This window comes from Glycine max, chromosome 7, assembly GCF_000004515.6.
Source record: "Glycine max cultivar Williams 82 chromosome 7, Glycine_max_v4.0, whole genome shotgun sequence".
In the NCBI taxonomy this organism is placed as follows: domain Eukaryota; kingdom Viridiplantae; phylum Streptophyta; class Magnoliopsida; order Fabales; family Fabaceae; genus Glycine; species Glycine max.
Window position 1 is genome coordinate 14,918,831 of NC_038243.2, and position 19,662 is coordinate 14,938,492.

A 19,662-nucleotide genomic window follows, 5' to 3' on the forward strand; every position below is an offset into this window, starting at 1 on the left:
TACTATATAATGCTATATTTTATAATAGTAAAAAAAAAGGCTATATAATCAATTAAGGTTAACCTTTTTTAAAATATACTACATTTTATAATACAATAGGCTTTTAATGTTAATTTAAATGTTTTTATTACCTTTTTTAAAATATACTACATTTTATAATACAATAGGCTTTTAGAAGATTTATTGGTGAGTTTGTTAGTTAGTTTTTTATTAATAGAATGACAAAAAATTTGTTATGAAATATGAAACTCAACTGTTATTTGAACAATGACATCAATTGTTATTACCGTTTAATTTTGTAGATTATGGTTAGAATCAGAGGATTGCGTCGGACTTTAGGCAAAGTTTTAAGAAGAGCCTTAGGGAGACAGGTTAGTGATGATGTGAAAGAAGCCCCTCAACGTCAAAGGCCAACAACATCTGCACATAGACAACAAGCAGCTGCAACTGTTGCTGAGGATGTTTAGAAGGCGGACCCTATGATATAAAGTATTTTCCAGGCGGACCCTATGATACATCAGTGTTGATGTCATATGTCGATCATGTGACAGCCAGAGTTTGGGTATGAGAGGTAGTTATTTGTTCAATTATATAATATTTGAATAACTATTTATCATTTTACTTGAACTAATTAATTTTAATTTTTTTCCAGGAACGTACTGAGTTGAAGTTGACCTCTCATGGGATGAAGATAGAGAAATTTGGAAGGCCTACATCTGAGATTGAAGGCATAGTGGCTGCTACAGGATTAAGTTCTCTGATTACATGTTTGTTGGACACTAGTGACAGGGGACTTTTATCTACTTTTGTGGAAGCTGGTACAAGGAAACTAGTAGTTTTCTTCTACCGGAAGTAGAGGTCGATATAACCCTCAATGATGTAGCATCCTTGTTACATCTGCCCATTACAGATGTCTTTCATATCTTGCATTGTATACTTGCTTCATTGTTGTACAACTAGTGCCATTGTGCTCCTTCAATGTCAGAAGAATATTCTTTGGTTTGACCATTGACTTTGTCATATCACCAATAATAGTCTTATCATCCTTGGTCAATTGATCAACATATGGATGTCCAACTAATGACTTAGTCAATGTATGATTATGACTCACACATATTAACTTCACTATCCATCATTCACCTCCCAACACTGGTTTCACTTGCAGCTTAGAGAGACATCCACATTTTTTACTAGCAGTAACTGTTTGTACTAAATCTTTCTTGTATGCCCTGTATTTTCCACTCCTCTCATAACCAATTAAAACATATGAGATCCTTCCTCTATTTCCAATATTTGTGTCTGACCTCATTATCACCGCCACAAAACCAATATCATACACAACAGAGTGAGCCCAATTGAAAACATCATCACGGGTAGCAAACACCTACAAAATGGATAATACATGTTTAGTCTTCAAGGGACATTCATTTACTTACTTTAACAAAATACAAAATCATATCAAGACCTGATAAATATTGAAGGTATCAGAAAATCAATGTTTTCAAATGCACCAGGTTCCTCTCCATTGTTTTCATTCATATTAACTTTTTCAGATATTGTGTTGCCATATATTTACTGATTTTTGTCCATCTTAACAAAACATTCAAAAATATTCAATGACAAACTAACAACCTCTAACGACACCATACATAATTCTAATTATTTATAAATAAATCTATTTATTTTAAAAAACTTCCATGTTGAATTTTGTTTATGTCTTCTACACTACATATGTCAATGTATCAATAAATATGTTTTTTAACATATACTATCACACAATTTATTATTTTTTACTACATTTACTAATATATTACATTGAAATTGATAGACATTTATATGAAAATTTATACCTGCATAAACTAATATATCACACAATTTTATTATTTTTTTACTTGCATAAACTAGTTAATGTAATAATATTTGCACAAATATTATAAAAAAATATAACTAAATTTATAAAAAGAAAGATCAAAAATATATTTTTTAATTTTTTTAAGGTTATACGGATAAGTGATACGGATTGACAATCTGTATTACAGATTGTCAATCCGTATGATTACGGATTGTCAATCTGTATGTTTATTACCAAACAAATCCAACTCGCAGAGACCAAAAAAACTTACCTCCTCCCCCGTTCTACTACAACACCCACTACGACAATGACCACGTCCTGGGAACGACCACCGCGACCTTGATCAAACCAATCACAAGAAGAAGGAAGAGCTCAGCCAGAAAGAAAAGAGAATGGTGTATGAAGAGAAAAAAAACCAACAAACATAGAAGAAGAAATTAACAGGGGTAATGTTGGAATTTTAAAAAGATTGTTGGGTGTAGAAGAAGTATTGACGGTGCAGCAAGAAAATTTTAGTAAATTTTGTTTTCCTTGGCACAAAGGCCCATTTTCCACCCACACCTCCAACCTCATCGATACAGTTTACTAGGGCTTTGCTAGGTGCACCAGGCATATTGCTTGTGCACCCAACATTAAAACAAAATTCTAAAATTGCCCTTAAAGGTTTTTTGTTTTTACGGATTACGTGATCCGTAAGTGTTTTTTTTATTTTTTTCAAAAATATGTTTTTTTTAATTTATTAATAAATTAATTTTTTTAATAGTAAATATTTTTATTTATTTATAAAAAAATATACGGATTAAATAATTCTTATGAGTTATATCAAAATTAATTGTCACAAAATATATTATTTAAATTTATATACGCATTAAATATACATTATAAATTTTAGTGTTATATATAACAACATTATTTATTTTATATATAATTGACTTATTAACTCAGTTGGTTAAAGCGTTATGCTAATAACCTGAAAGTTACGGATTAGCTGATCCGTACTGATTAACTGATTCATAACTCTTTTATGGAAAGACAAAATGGGAAGATCACAAAATTGCTGAGTGTACCAACAATTTCACCATATGTATGTAGAATGCCCGGTTCACTCTAGACAGCACAAAAACAAACAAAATATCACTCTAGACCTACGATGCCAAAATAAATTTAACTTGGCCCAATTGGCCCATTTTAGCCATTGCTCAAATCAATCTATACCGTTCATATTATATATATATCCAATGGTTGAAAATCAACACTTTTAGACCTACACCACATTACACAAACTTCAACATACTGTTTTGAAGCTTCTCTACTGGTGCACCATATGCTAGCTGGTTGATCCTAGAATTTGCCTTTATTCATCTTATGAACCGGAAGTTACATGTTTTCTAAGAAAATTGCTTTCCGTGAACTCCATTTGCAACATAGATCAAACAGGCACCATATTGGAGACTGGTTCAATTGAGGAGAATGAATTGATGAAATTATTCATTTATTTGAAATGAGTACTTCTATGGGATAGCATATGGAACTTATCAAGCACGAAATTTCAATTCATTATGAAAGAGAGGGGGCGCTGTGCGTAAGCTTACATGAGGGACATTTGGTCACACACGTCTTCTAATTTCTAGAAGTCAACAACTTCCAAAGCTGGAATTTGAAAATGGCCATCATCAAGTTCTGGAATCACAATTTTCTCAAAAGGACTCTTTTCTCTATCTTCCACATGTTGCCAAACACCTTCAGATAATCGCAAGCCATGTTCAAGCTCAACAATTGATTACGGAAGCTTTCAACACGAATAAGAACTAGGTGAAAAAGTTCGCTTATTATATTCCTTAAAAAAAAATAGCATTTGGCATGCTGAAAGCATGCAATTCACAATTTTTTTTATTATTAACAAAAATCGTAACAACTCAATTCGGTGATTAATCATACTTTAAGTTTATTACTTTTCTCCAAAAGTATTAAACTTTCTTTCTCACAAATTCAATGTGTAATCAACTGAATTATATTTATTGGATACAATTCACAACTTTTAGATTTTCTAATGATTTTATTATATAATCTATATTAACATTGGAGTATAAATGGATTGAATCCAATAAAAAAACAGTTCAAACAAACTAAATAAACTGAAAGTTAAACAAATTCTAAAAACATAAAAATTAAACTTCATATTTTATTTTGACGACTAATTTATTCTTTTTTTTATTGCAACAACCAATTTATTGAATTCGCATATTTATCTATTAAAGATAAAGATAATATTTTAATAGTTATTTTAGTAGAAATATATAATATAATTATTAAGTTGTAATTAATTTTTAATAGTTCATATTTAAAAATTATACTATTATTAGCTATATAATGAATTAATGATATAATTGACATTTTTAATTGTATTTACTATACATCTTACTATTTATTTAATAATTTTCCAACTAAAAAAAGACTCAAATTAAAAACCAATCCAATCAAGAGTGTTTTAGGTTCGATTAAATCGAATGAATTTAAATATAATATCAAACTATGAACTAAGAAATTCAAAATAATTAAATAAATATTTTTTTCTCTCTTTAAAATCGATCAAACTCTAATTCATTTGATCACCCCTAATTAATAGGATACAATTAAATGAATTAATTACTCTTTCCTAAATTATACAAGTAGAGAACTGCTCCACTTGTTGGGAGAGACAATGGTTTTCCTACGTCAGACGCTCCATTATTGCCCACTTGGTCTGTTTGATTTGCCTAGTGCCACAGTGAGAAAAGCTAGTCATGGATAATTAATTAATTGATTCAAACTAATAAAGTTCATTTCCAGATAAACCAGTCTCATTGGAAAGCTTACAAATCATAGCACAACATATTGACTAACATCATTGTGTAAGGCTGAGTGTTCCACAGCCATATTATTGACATACAAGGGCAAAAAAGACAGCTCCTATGTACTACGTATAACGCATGATAAAAGGATATATCACGTAATAATGACAATAATAACAACTAGCAAGTTGTGGGATAAATGCTGTTGATTTCTTTGTTAGCCAAAGAAGTGTCTTTGGAACAATGTCCATCCGGTAACTGATTCAATGCTGCTTCTTCTTCCTTCTTCTCTTCATTGTCACCCTTGGAATCCAAAAAGCTGGGTTGATTTGTTGAAGATAAAAGCCTAGCCCACATTCTATCAGTTATCACTACGTGGTTCTGTCTCTCGGTGATTCTCTGCGTAACAAAAGCAACAAAACATGAAATGCTAGTAGAAAGCAGAAAAGGGTAATTGAATGTTAATAAATAAATCATCTTTATTCTGTGGAATCAACAAATGTCATGCCCAATGAACTCACATAGAAGGGTATATAAGTTTGTCTTCCATTGACAAGTCCACTTGTATAGCCAGTGTAACCTGCCATTGCTCCATGAACTGCACTTTGAGCAAGAAGTGTGCAGTACACGTTGTCAGAAGCATTGCTTGGAATAGCTCGAATCATATAAGTTGGATCTGTAAAACATAAAGAGAAGGCATTACTCTTTCAGCCATTGCTCTTTTCAGTGTGTGTGTGCACACTTATAATTCCATGAAGTTTAATCTTTACAAACCTATGTATTTGAGAGTTATGGGCAGGGTCTTCTGTGCAGCAAAATGATCCTGGAAGGTCAAAATGATATTTATAAATCATTTGTGAAAAAATTGGCAAATAATAATATAGAGCATATTCTCTACAGTCTAATTTCTATCACTTAAAATGATGTTTTGCTACAAGTCCTAGAAAATATAAACCAGTGGTGACAGTAATAGTAGGTGATGCTGGACAGATCAGCCAATTATCATAGGCATAGCATAAGAAAGCAAGAGTGTAAGGAAATAAACAAGTTTGAGTTCGAATTCATCGAAGAAAATAAGATGATAATGCAGTAACAAAGATGAAAAGAATGCAAATAGAATGAATAACCATCTAACCCTAATCTTTTGGGATATCCATAGGCCAACATCTTGAAAAAGCTTATTTCCAGAAGCATCCTGTTTGCTCATTGACTGCACGCTCTCAGAAACAAGTTCTTGTCCTGCTCCTTCAGCAATGACAATAACCATGTGCCCATTTTCTTTGAGTCTTTTCTCTATATATTCATAGAGTCCACCAGTACCTTCAAGGTAAAAGGGTGACTCTGGAATTAAGCAACAGTCCACGTCTCGACTTGCAAGTGTAGCATACATTGCAATAAATCCTGCATCATAAATCCAAAATAAAGCATATATGAAGCAAAGTCAAGTTTGATGACAATGTCAATGGAAGAACTTTTGAATATCATACTAGCCGTTCTTTTCTTTTCAATATTACAATGAGAAAACAATATATGATGCTGATGGAATTGTAGTCAGCTGCCTCCTCAATGGCCTTGTTCTTTAAGACACTATTATATGTACAGTTATAGAAGGATTCACATTTTATTGAAACTACAAATGGTTTGCAGGTAGTTTGTGTTATACTCCCAAATTAAGCTTCCAGGAATCCCGATTTATATGTCAAACAGGGATTCTCAAAGACCCTCCCCAACCAGAATAATTGGAATCTCATACTTTGTCAGGTCTAATAAGAAACAAGATGTGTGAACTTCTCATTATTCTTAGGCTATTGAAGGTAATTAAAAATTGAACCCTTAAGCCAGTGAGTGGAAGCATTTTAAGCATTTAGGAAACTTACCGCTGTTTCTACCCATCAACTTGACAACACCTATGCCATTTTCAACACTTTCAGCTTCAACATGTGCTGCATTTATAGCTCGTTGAGCCTCCTCAACAGCAGTGTCAAAGCCAAAGGACTTATCAATAACCTATTAAGCATCAAAGAGACAGCAGAAGAAATTTACCAATCAATGATGCTAATGGGGTTTAAATTATGAGTTTAAAGCCACAATGTAGAAGAAAATAAAACCTTACCGGGATATCATTATCTATGGTTTTGGGGATACCTACAACTGAAACTTTGAGACCACGCCTTCTGACTTCCTGTATGGATAATCAGGGTGAATCATTAATTAATTGCTACTCTAATGCAATTAGTTTCACGGATCATAAATATCAAAATAATGTTGGTAAACAGTTAATTTACATTCCTAAACCCACAAGTCTGATAAATTATAGATACCTCAAAAATTGCAGATGCACCCTTCTGAGTTCCATCTCCTCCAATTATATAAACCTGAAATTCAGAGAGATATTAATCTGATGTACTTACACGGCACACAAAAATATATACTGCTACATTGAAAGAAGTGCAGACCTGATTGATTCCCCGATCTTGAATACTGTCAACTATCTTTTTGGTGTCATGTCCACCTCGTGATGTTCCAAGGACAGTTCCCCCACGCTTATGTATATCATTCACACTTTTAGGGGTTAAAGTAATTGTATTGCGAGCATAGAAGCCCCTATATCCTCCCTTCACATCAAAACATTTTCATCAGTTGATGAGACCAATAATAAACTAAGCATGCTAGCAAAATGTTAGTTATTGTAGATTTACACTTTTACACTCAAGGGAGAACCAACGATGGGGGAAATTAACTCCAGGATAAATAACTTAGATAAGTGACACCAAACAAGTAAAAAGTTGTACAATTACTACAAATCAAGAATAATGTATTGGATCCTTTAAATAAGTATAAGTTAGTACATTAATAACCAACCTTAGGCATTAAGGCTTGTTTTGAAAAGACAGAGTAATGAAAGCTAGGGGGTGAAACTTGGAAGAAACAAGCACAAAACTTGTTCAGTTTTAATGCCCCTGCCCTCCTACCCCCAAACAACAATAAGAAAGAATTAAAAAGAAGAACAAAAAAGAAAGAAGAAGGAAGATTGAGAGTAAATGCCATAAACATTCACGTACATTGATTCCAAGAACTCTCTTCACCCCATACATATGGTGTAAGCCACACACTAATTCCCTAATGACAGTGTTGAGCCCAGGACACAGACCCCCACAAGTAACAATGGCAGCTTGAACTTCATCAGCTTCAAAGTACACCTGAATATATATCCAATTTGGGAAGGCCATAAACAAAAATAAGGTACCAAATATATGTCAATAAATGCACAGATAGACCCACACACAGAAACATACCTTTTGACGAGGCCCGGCACGCCTAAAATGTACCCCTCTTGCACCATCTTTGTGAACAACGACCTGTCATAAGTCAGAACAAAATGGAAATAAATGACGGGTAAATTAAGGTAGGTAGATAGGTAACAGCGCATAAGCTGCAAATAAAAACATAAAACCCCACCAACTTCACAAAAACCTTTAGATGAGAAGAATTTGGATCACAGTCTAAACATTCTTTCACCCTATGCAGTTACCATTCATTAATTTGGATCTGAAGGTGTCCATACTTAGCAATGGAGATGCAGCACCACCTTAATGAAGAAGTACCATCAAACCCATCCCTAATTACTTAAAAATCAATTCATAAATAACCAATTAAAATTGACATTTAAAAAAGCTACCAAAAAACCAACCTTTTGAGGAACGCTGTCATCAACATGCACAAAATATTGCCTGGCAAAATGAAAAGTAAAATTCAATTCATCAATCAAGCAATAAAGGAAAGGAAATTAGTTATTACAACACAAGATAAGAATGAATCGATTAACACTTACTTAACAACTGAATAAGCAGGGTTGTCTTGCAAAGGATTAGGGTATGTCTGCAGCAACACACCAACACATAAAATCAGACATTAATTAATCTTGTACCCAAAGGAAAAATTAAAGATACATTATTCATCTATGTTTTTCCTCCTCTTAAATCAGCATAGCATTTTTTCACTAAAAAGAAGATAAAAATTTACACACACAAAAAATTAAAAATCGTTGAACTGATGAAAATAGAAAGTTTCTATATTATTATTTTTCGGTGTCGGCAGATGGAAAAGAAAAAAAGGAAAAAGGTGGTTTGTTTTCTAAAACGACAAAACATCGGAGTGGTTCGAGAAAAAAGTGGGACAGAACAACAAAAAAAAAGGACCACATGATCGCTGATCAGAAAACGAAGAAACAGCTTTTGAGCAGAGAAGAGAGATTGACGGATGAAAACGACGACGTACTGGGAGATTGGGAATGTAATCGGTGAAATGCGGAACGTCTTCGAGGATGTAACCGGCTGTGCCGGTGACGACCTTAGGATCGGAGTTCACAGGAGAAGCCATGGCAAGACGAGATCGCGAGCTGGTGGCAGGTTGGGAACCCGGCTTGGGATGAAAGAAACCGTTGATTTTGGTTGTGGAAGCGTGGTTGTTGGGACTTGGAGAAGAAGAATTAGAATCCATTCAAAGGTGAGTATTGAAGTTGAAGAAGAGGAAGAAAAGAGTGGTCATATTTATAGTAAACGGAGTTGACCGAGGGAGAGGACACCAAAGAGGAATTTTGATGAATAAGAAAAGAGGAGAGGGGAAAGGGGTAAAAGGAAATTTCTTGGGTTGGGGAGTTAGAAACAGGTGGCAGAAGATGGAAATGGAATGAGGTGTGGTTTTAGAACAAAAGGTCTACGCTATGATCCACAGCTTTTTTGGAACACAGTGGTGCTGTGGTGGACTAGTGGCTTCTTCTAGTTCTAGAATAAACCTTGGAGATTCCGGATTCGTGGTGTCTTTTTTTTTTTTTTTTTTTACTTTTTTATTTATTTATATTTATCTTTTTTCTTACATGGTTAAATCAAATCAATCCTAACTCCTGGTAGAAACAGAACCAGCCAGCCTCTGCCTTGATGGCTATTGAAAATTTGAAATTGTCTTCTACCATGTAAAGTGCTGCATATTGTTTTTTTTTTTTTTTTAGAGTTCTGATTTTTTATTTTTTTTACATTCACAAATATAAAATACTTAATTGGCATTTTTTCTTATTTTTCATCAAATCATATCAGATACTTATATCTTTCTCTCTCAATTCTTAAGGTGTAAATAATCTTTTTCCTTTTTTTTTATATTCTCAAGAATTAAAATTAAAAGTCCCCTTGAATCTGATTGTTTTTTAATTGAGTTAAGAGGGCTGATGGCTATTACCAAGTTGTACATGTTTGTATTTTATTAGATAAAAGCCAAATTAAAAATTTGACAAAAACAATAACTGATTTTATAGAAATTAGGGATGGATTCTCAATACAGTTATCATTGAAAATTACGAACTACTTGAACTCCAGCGATGATCTAAAAGCTGAGACATGAGTAGCTTACATGGTCTTTAAGGATTTAAATTTATGATTTTAATGACTGTATTTTTAGTGTAAAACAGTTCCTGACAATCAATCATTATAAATTATTACTGGTATAATTTTTTAAAAAATTATTATAAAAATTAATAAATTTATCATATCATAATTTATTTTTTAAAATACATGCATAATGATTTGTTTTTTAAAAAAATATACATGATTATTTGTAATTAATAGATACTATAAAATTATTTTATATTATCGGTGTAATCTTACTAGTGTTTGAGAATTCATGGAAAATCATGAAAAAAATTTAGGAACAGCTCTTAGAATTTCGCATTAAGAACAAGGTAAGTTTTAAAGGAGATGTTATGGATTTAAATTCAAAGCACAAATTCTCTTTAAGTTTATGAGGAAAAAAAAAGAATAAAAAGGAAAGAGTGCATCCTAAAAACTCTATAGTCTATGAAAGAAAGATGAAGAGGTGCAATTCACCGTATCAAACTTCCAAGTTCCAAGGGAGGGATGGAATGGGCATAAATGCATAATTGTTTGTTAAGGTGCCATTAGAAAGGGGAGGTTAATGGGTTATGCTAAAAAATGGTTATATGAGTGATTTTAGAGAATTGAGAATTGGGCTTGCCCGGAAGTCAAGAAAGTATAGGCACTCTGGAAATTAAATAACTCATGTTTAGGAGCTTTAGTTTTAGGATTTCAAACAAGAAAACCAAGTAAAAAGAAGGTAGTGAAAAGATATTTTTGTTATGCTGCAAGGGGATACCACCTAAAGTTATGAAACTTAGTCCAATCATTGATTTGGTTGAGACAGTGAATCAATGATCTAACTAGTGAATCAGTAATTGGTATGATTTGATCCAGTATATATTAAAAAATTCAAAACTATATATATATATATATATATATATATATATATATATATATATATATATTATATATAAGTATATAACTAACATTATATGATTAAGAAAAATTCATTCATACTCTAAAATTTAAAATAACAATTGAAGTATTAAAGTTGATAACACAAGTCCATAAATAATAATTCAATAACACAATTATACAAGTCCCGGGTTATTTTTAGAGCATTTTGAAGCTTTTTTTTTTTACGTGAAACGGGTTTTAAAAATTAGTCTAAGTCGTTAGATTTACCCTGAATCGGCTATGTTTGATCGGGTTTAGCTCGGTCATCTCGGGCTAGATGCATGACCGATCCAATAATCAAATCGGCCTAGTTGGTCCGGTCTGACCCGACCGGTCAGATTGAGTTTTTAAACTATGATGCCACCTATAATTCTCAAATCAGTTTAAGGTAAAAGGTGTATGGTAACTATAGTTTAAGATGTACCTTGTATTTAGAGTCATATTACCTTTGTAAGCCCTTTTTGGTATACAATTGATGAGGTAAGTCAATATAATGCAATTATCTTTTGGTGGGAGAGTTGGTGTCTTTGAATTATTCTTTTATTATGAATTCTTAGTCATATCAATAGGTTTGTTGTATCAAATTAGGAGTGTTCATGGTTATAGGTAATCTGAGAACCCGATTTAACCCAAATTAATCCAAACATTTTTGGATTTTTATATTATTATTTGACACAAATCTAACCCAAACCGTTCAAGTCTGTTCATGAGTGGGTTTTATCATAAGTTTTAATTTTTAAACCAATTAACCTATGTACCAACTCTTTGACCTGTTGATAATTATTATTAGTTATTAGTGACATCAACTCTATGGATTTCTTTAAGTATGTCTTCTGTAAGGTTAATTTTTTTTAAGGATATGATGAAAGCTCATGTTATTCGTGATGTTACAAATTAATATATATACACACACACACTAGGTGTAGGTGTTAGAATTGTTTTATGTTTATTGGATTCTTAAGCACTAGGATGTAATAGCATGTCAACTTGAACTTATGCATTATGTATCATTGTTTGCTTCTATATAACTTGTTTTTTTTTTAATTATTTTGAAGTTTAAAATAAATTGAAAATTTTCTCTTAACTCAACCAAAACCAATACATACATAAACAAGTTGATTTGGGTAAGATTTGAAAAAATTTACCCAAATCGCATTCAACTCAACCCATAAAAATTTGATTGGATTATTACATAGTTTGATCAAAATCGACCAAAACTAACTCGCAAACATCCCCATGCCAAATTGCTTCTTGGTAGTCAATGGTGACTGTTAGGCTCACCAAACTTGATCACGTTAGATCCAAAATAATAATATTCCATATCAATAGTTTATATTGTCATTAGGTACTAATTTATTATGTATAATTGATGTTAAGCTTTGATGTTATCTTTTTAAAAACTAAAGAAAATACATCATAATTAAGTAATTGATTCAGTTTATTTAAACTTATTTGTTAAAATAAATACTTATATAATAAAATAAGTAACTTTTTATTTTTATAATGTGTTCATCTAAATTATTTCAGTTTAAAAATTTTTTTTCACTCATTTTAACATACAAATTATATCTGTTTTTAAAAAATTACCTTTTTAAAAATTTAAACAAACGGACTCTTTATTAAATAAGAAAAATTAATATCAAATCTACGATCGAGTCCAAATGATTAATTTACATGTTTAAAACAACTTAAAAGAATGACTAATTTTAATATCAAACCATATACCACGTAAACTATGTTATTTGTGAAGAAAACAACCATCTTTCAAAAAAAAAAAAAAAACATTTATTTATCAATGATAATGCTCCTCGTACTTGGATTTCACTAGATGAAGTTACGGATAGCATATCCGATTCCGAACCGTGGTCGTGTAACCTCCCATCAAAATGCTGAGTATGTTCAAGGAAGTTTTTTCCATATCATATATCCTTATCCTTATTGGCTATACACCACAATGACCACATCATTCCTAGAGTTCCTTTAATTCAGAGGCTTTGCTCTCCTACTATATCGGGCAAAAATAAAATATATGCATGGCGTCATATAAAGATTATTGACAAGGAATAAACAAATTTATTATTAGAGTGGAGATTCGGCCAATTATATCAATATAAGCTCAAAACTTTCATATTAGATAATTCATCTTTAATTTTATTAGCATTTTCTGACTCAAGTGCTAAATAACTTAGTTTTTCCTAAATAAAAATTTCATTTTAAGTTTTGTAAAATAAGAAAAGCCTTTTTAACTTCTTAAATAAATTCATTCAAATTAATCGAAATTCAATATAACTTTAAAATAAGAAGTGTTAAACAAGAGTTTAACTTACTAGTATTTTTTTTTTTTGAGAAAACTTACTTACTAGTATTATATTAGCAATATAACGTCAATAAGCGTTTAATTTATATTAGCAATTTAATACGCATACTTTCTAATAATAACTATAAGGCTTTAGTTAACAAATAATTAAAAATTAAAATTTATACTTGTGTATATATATGTTAATGCTGTCCATATTAATTATTGTTTATGAATGTTATATTGTGTGTGAACAATAAATTTATTCATGGAGATATTGAAAGTTTCCTTAGTGTATTAATTGGCAAACAAAAAAGCCTTACGTATTCTGTAAAAAAAGGGGCCTAATGTATTATAATTATTATGACTTTATATATACGAAAATGTAATAAATACATGTAATAATATATATTGCAACAAGTAACAAGAATTAATTATGTTTACTGTTGCAAATGCATTTGCTACAGGTAATTTTTTTATATATGCAAAACTGTCAGCCGATGTCATTCTTGACTTCAGATGTTATTATCATAATTATTTTAGCATTGTTTTACTCACCATTGTTGCATGGTAAACATCCTAGAAAGGCAAATTTAATTTAACAAATATACATTATTAGATGGATGATGTATCGATGTATGTCCAAAAGTGCATATTCAGTAATAATATTATAAAAAATCTTACCAAAAATACATAATAATAATAATAATAATATATTGTAAAAAGTTAGACTTGTTTACCGATAAAAAAGAAAAGAAGTTTTCTCACGCATGTTACATGACACTTATAAAATAGTTTAATTTCTCTTCTTATAAAAATAACTTATTTCACAATATTTCTATTTCATAACTAATTAGTTTTTTATCATTAAATTAAAATTAACACGTTTATTTAGATAATTACTTTTAGTGATATTTATTTTCAGTACATATATATTGACATCCAGTAAGAGTTTAATTTCACCTAAAAAAGTACAATAAGATTTTAATGATAGCACGTTAATAGTATAAAATAATTTTATATTATTATTTTATCATAAATTAGTGTTAATATAATTTTTAAAATAATTTTTTAAATTTCTAATATTATGTGTAAGTGTTATAAATTCTTTAATATCATATTTAATTTTTATGGATAATTTTAAAAAATAAAAATAAACTCATCACAAATAATAATCTGTTATTGGATAATAATAAAAAACTACTCATAATCTTTTTTCTTTTGATATATGTACATAGCCTTTTTTCTCACCCAATAATTCTGAATAAGTTAACGTTTTTTTTATTGTTTAATCTAAACATGCACACCTAGATTATTAATAATGGCATTCAATGGCCTGTTATCTAATATTTTTTTTATTAATTGAGTGTTACAACTTAAAAATACAAAAAGTAATAATCTTCTTTTAACAATTTTTTTCCAAATATTATAATAAAAATTATTTAATAACTAAACTAAATTTACGTGTGTTTATTTAAGCAGGCACATTCTTTAATTTAAAGATATTTAATAATATTTAGAATTTGAGTAATAATGAGTAATACATATAGGTATACATAAAATAATCAAGAGACAACAAATATAAAGGTAAAAACGCAAACATGATCGTAATTAAATATTAAAAATGTGCTTCAAAATTACTTTTTGATTTCAGTTTAATATATTTTCTCTCAAATATTTTTTTCCTAATAACATTATATTTAGATTTTGAATTTATCATATTTTTTAATAACACATGCAATATTTTATAAATTAAAAATTTCAATCCTATTATTTTATTCATTATATATAAAATAATGTGCCTTAATTTATGTGATATATAAAATAGAGCTTAAATGTAAAATAATTTTATATTATTATTTAATTATAAATTATCATTTAAATTATTTTAAAATAATTATTTTGAAAGTCAACAAATTTATCATAAATAATAAATCGTAATTAAATAATTGTGTAAAAAAAATTTACACTCTCAATGCATAACTCTTTTTTGATATAAAATATACTATAAATGTGTAACATTTATAGTTTTAATCATTCATTTAATTAACTATAATAAATAAAATTTGAGTAACTATATTATATTAATAAAATGAAAATGAAAAATAATTAGATTAAATTGATTGTTAAACATAAATTTATAAATCTAAAGATTATAATAAGTCATTAATCTTATTTGTTAGATTAGAAGAAAAGAAAATAAAGTGAGGATGAAAAATAACTTTAAAAGAATTATTTTTGGTATAAATTAATCCTTGATCGTATATATTATATTCATATTAAATGTCGTATGTTTACCAAATAACTAATTAACCAATTCATGAAGAAAAATACAAATATTGTACTATTTGTCTTTTGCTCATAAGGAACATCGGATTTGGTTTCAATTGTGTCCGAAAAATACTCTTAATCTGACTTCAGATTCAACTCTCCGCCCTCTTTTGTCCGCTTCACTCTGAATTGCAATAACTAACTAAATACTAAATAAGATTTCATATTTTTGGATATTTATGGTAGTTTAAACTAATAAATAGAAGTATTAGTTTTGTTATCTATTATCTTAAAAGTAATAATTAAGAAATCGATAGATAAAATTTTATTTAAATTAATGTAAAATATATTATTATATTTTTAATTAAAATATTTACTTTTAATTTTTTAACCACTGTCTTTAGAGTACTAATTGGTAAAATCATTTTTGTATTCATAAATTTGTACTCAATAAAAAATATCGTCATTATTATTTGAGTATTTTTGCATTGCTCGCTGATGTTATGAAAATAGTTCAATTGCGCGTTTGAAGCTTTTTGTTTTCCTGCTGTCCCATATTTTCTAAGCTTTTATTGACCATATACGTAAATAATGCCATCTGCTAATCTATACTGTTAACATTATCTGTGTATCTTAATCTTACTTATATAATTTCAAAGTAAATAATGTTATGTATTGATTTTTCATAATCGAAATAGTGGTATATAATACATTTATTGACTTTTGCTTGAGTTAACTTATTTAAAAAAAGTTAAATTATTTATTTAGTTTCTATAATTTTATGATTATTATTTTTTTAGTTTCTATAGTTTAAAAGTGATTTATTTTAGTCCATATAGATTATATTTTAATTTTTTTTTTAATTTTTATAATTTTAAAAATAATCTTTTTAGTTTTTATATGAACTAAAATCACTTTTAAATTATATAAATTAAAAAAAATCACTTTTAAATTATAGATACAGACTAAAAAGATAAGAATCATGAAATTATATAAAACAAATCAAGTAATTTAATCTTAAAAAAACATATATATCATTGATAAGTTTTTAAAGATTGAATTTTAAACTCGTAATTTTATTATTTGCAAGCGTCTTCCTGAATAATAAAGGCATGAATCCTGCAAGGTGATAGAAAATAATATATTCCCGCATGCAAAGTCGCATTTGTAGATGGACAGCACACAGTATTGAATCACATGAACTCGATGATGTTCAACGAAATTTAAAAAAAGTGCGTGGGGAAAAATATAAAAAGCAATTATGCTATAGTCTAGACTTGGAAAGAAAACAACGTGAAGGTCTCATGTCATTAGTCAGAACCTGGTTCGCCCTCACGGATATTGACAAAAAAGTTTGTCTAGGACCAATGCAATCTTTTATTTACTATCGAAACTTATTATTATTAATGTATTATACTAATAATTTCTCTTTCATCTCTTTATTTTCTTATCTCATTATCAAATTATGTTTTTGAATTATTATGTTATAAGTGTAAAATATCTGATGATTTTGTTAATGATTAAATTTTATAAAAAAAAAGTATTTCTAGTTATCTTCAGTATGGTTCTTCTTTTACTTAAGGAGTTGTAATTCGATTTTATTAGAATCAACATAATTTTAATTTATCACGTTATCTATTGTATTTATTATTTTTTCTCTTTTTTTTATATCTATTTTTCTCTTTCCATCCATACACAAAAAATAAACGGTAGGTTGAACATTTTTCTCTATTAAAGAGATGGTCGAAGTCAGTATAAAAAACAAAACGAGGTGGGCCAAGTCCATCAACAGAAAACACATTAATGAGTGGTTCCTAGCTATCCGTACATGCCTTATGCCACCGCCAAACTATGGTTCGCCATCTATCGCCCATTTTTCTTTGTACATCAATAAATCAATCACATTACCTTATCATTATGTGATATTGAAAAGTTGAGAGGAATAAATATATTTCCGGACTCAATTGTTTGAAGAAAAAAAAACGTATTTCGACAATCAAAGTTTTAATTTTGAGAATCTAAACAGAAAAATCACTTTTCATAAAGTTACCTGTAATCCACCGATTATGAATATATAGTACCTTTTAATCTTATTCGACAGGAGCTCTTGTGAATAAAATAGCCACAAATTCATGTATAATGGATTGAAGAAAAATAATTAAGAAACAAGATCCGGTCTAACCGGTTGAAAAATCATTGGTCTTTTCCAACAGAAAAAAAAAGAACATCATCATATATTACCTTCTGCTATACTATGTTTTTTTTATAAAAAAAAAATTAAAGATAATATTAAAAAATTTATAATAATTCACATACTTTACTCAATTCAATTAAATTCTTTCTTAAGTTACGCATGAATGGGAAAAAAAAAAAAAATTCTCGGGCATCATCATTTAAGTATATGCAATAAGAGACTAAACATTGGAAGAATTTTATCTTCTCTATAATTTTTAATTATTTGATTTTGAATAATTGTCACTCAAGATATTTTTTCATAATCAAGATCCATACCCAAAACATCTAATGATTTTTAACTATTCTCCGGACCAATGCAATAACTTTGACATTTCATGAGGACTCATGCAGGCGCAAAATAGTAGAAGATGACCTCAAAACAATCTATTAGCAACGAGCACTTGCAAATCAAGAGATTCACACGCCTTCATGTGAAGAACACCACTTTGACTAAAAATTAACGAGCCATGTAAACAAGCCTAACAAGCTCACCATACACACACAATCTCTAATTTTAATTATTTCATCATCTCCTACATATATAGTATGACTTGCACTTGAAGTTCTTGTATAGCCTTGTAGGTGATCACACTAAAACTTTCCCAGAAAACCATCGAAGATTCCAAATTCAACCTTGAATATTCTTTACCTCAGGTTGGCGCTAAACAATATTATTGGTAATTGGTAATATTTAAATTTTGAATTTTTTAAAAATTCTTAAAAACTAACTACAAAACTATATGATTTCCCCAAAATAAATTACATGAAATACACATTATAGCCAATATAATCACAAACATCTTTTCTAACTAGTATTTTAGTTTATGCATTGCACAGAAGAATAAATGTTCATTTTGTACAACTGAAATTTATAATTTATAATAAATAAATATTTTTAAACATATAAATTATGTTATAATTAAAATTTGTAATAACTAAATAGTTTTTGGCCCTCGTGATGCTGTCAATGTTTTCCTACTGGAAGCATCCGAGCTAAGGTACATTGATATAAAATTAACGTGGATGGTGCTGTATGAAGGGATAGTAATTTGGCAGATTGTGGTGGTCTCATTGGGTACCATAATGGGAAATATGTGCTGGGCTTTATGGTGAAACTAGGCACATGCTCAGTTTCTAGGGCTCAACTTTGGGCTATATTTCAAGGTCTGAAACTTGCTTTGGACAGAGAGCTCACCAACATTTTGATTGAATCAGACTCTACTGAGGCTGAGGCTGAGGCTGTTCAATAAGTTTCGCAGCCTGGTAGCTCCCATAACCCTGATCCAGGATATAGTCAAAGGGACCTGCAAAGATGCCTTGACAAAGAGGGCATTAGGAGATACAGGAGAGGAGAAAAAAATTAACAAACTAATAATTAATATTTATTGATAAAAAAATAAATAAATTAGGAGCTGATATCTCTACCTTGATCTTAGAGGAACCCCGGAGTTCATTAAGGTTTTTCTGGAACACATGATGTAACAAGCTTTATGCTTGCTTCTTAATTCTTTTCTGTTCTTTGGGCTTTTGCTCCTTATCCCAGGAAAAAAATACATTATATTTTAGATTTATCATAAAATAATTTCTATTGTGATATATAATTATTATTAATCATTGATAATTTCTTTTAAAAGTTATTCAAACATAAGTTAGAACTAATTTTTTTGAAAATGAGATGGAAAGAGTTAAGAAGTTAAGGTAAATCTTTCTGTTAATATTAAAAGCATCAGATCTTAAATGTATGTTAGAAATATATTTGAATTGTGAAGATAATATATATATATATATCATATTCAAAAATACACCTTGTTAAACTTATTAATAGATATTAAAAACATAAGAAAATATAGCACA

General features: G+C 29.3%; 1 protein-coding gene across 2 annotated transcripts; it reads right to left on the reverse strand.

Moving 5' to 3' along the window:
• Positions 1–4,651: 4,651 nt before the first annotated feature.
• LOC100776597 (ATP-dependent 6-phosphofructokinase 3) lies at positions 4,652–9,496 on the reverse strand. Of its 2 annotated transcripts, XM_003529017.5 has the most exons (13): positions 8,962–9,496; positions 8,516–8,562; positions 8,375–8,414; positions 7,980–8,042; positions 7,746–7,883; positions 7,140–7,298; positions 7,005–7,058; positions 6,797–6,865; positions 6,561–6,690; positions 5,819–6,084; positions 5,458–5,506; positions 5,205–5,359; positions 4,652–5,082 (listed from the first exon to the last, which is right to left on the reverse strand). In XM_003529017.5, exons 1-13 carry the CDS (start codon positions 9,181–9,183, stop codon positions 4,864–4,866), a joined length of 1,611 nt encoding a protein of 536 aa, XP_003529065.1. In that variant the 5' UTR covers positions 9,184–9,496; the 3' UTR covers positions 4,652–4,863. The 2 variants fall into 2 exon arrangements, with proteins under 2 accessions (XP_003529065.1, XP_025985009.1); XM_026129224.2 differs by lacking the exons at positions 8,375–8,414; positions 8,516–8,562; positions 8,962–9,496 and adding an exon at positions 8,216–8,272.
• Positions 9,497–19,662: the final 10,166 nt, after the last annotated feature.

Excerpts from the sequence above, each read along its gene's own strand:
- LOC100776597 (XM_003529017.5), bottom strand. The coding sequence starts at position 9,183 with ATGGATTCTAATTCTTCTTCTCCAAGTCCCAACAACCACGCTTCCACA. Across the intron at positions 6,866-7,004 it reads GTGCATCTGCAATTTTTGAG|GAAGTCAGAAGGCGTGGTCT; the intron begins GTATCTATAATT and ends TTATCCATACAG. Across the intron at positions 6,085-6,560 it reads GTTGATGGGTAGAAACAGCG|GATTTATTGCAATGTATGCT; the intron begins GTAAGTTTCCTA and ends TTTATGATGCAG.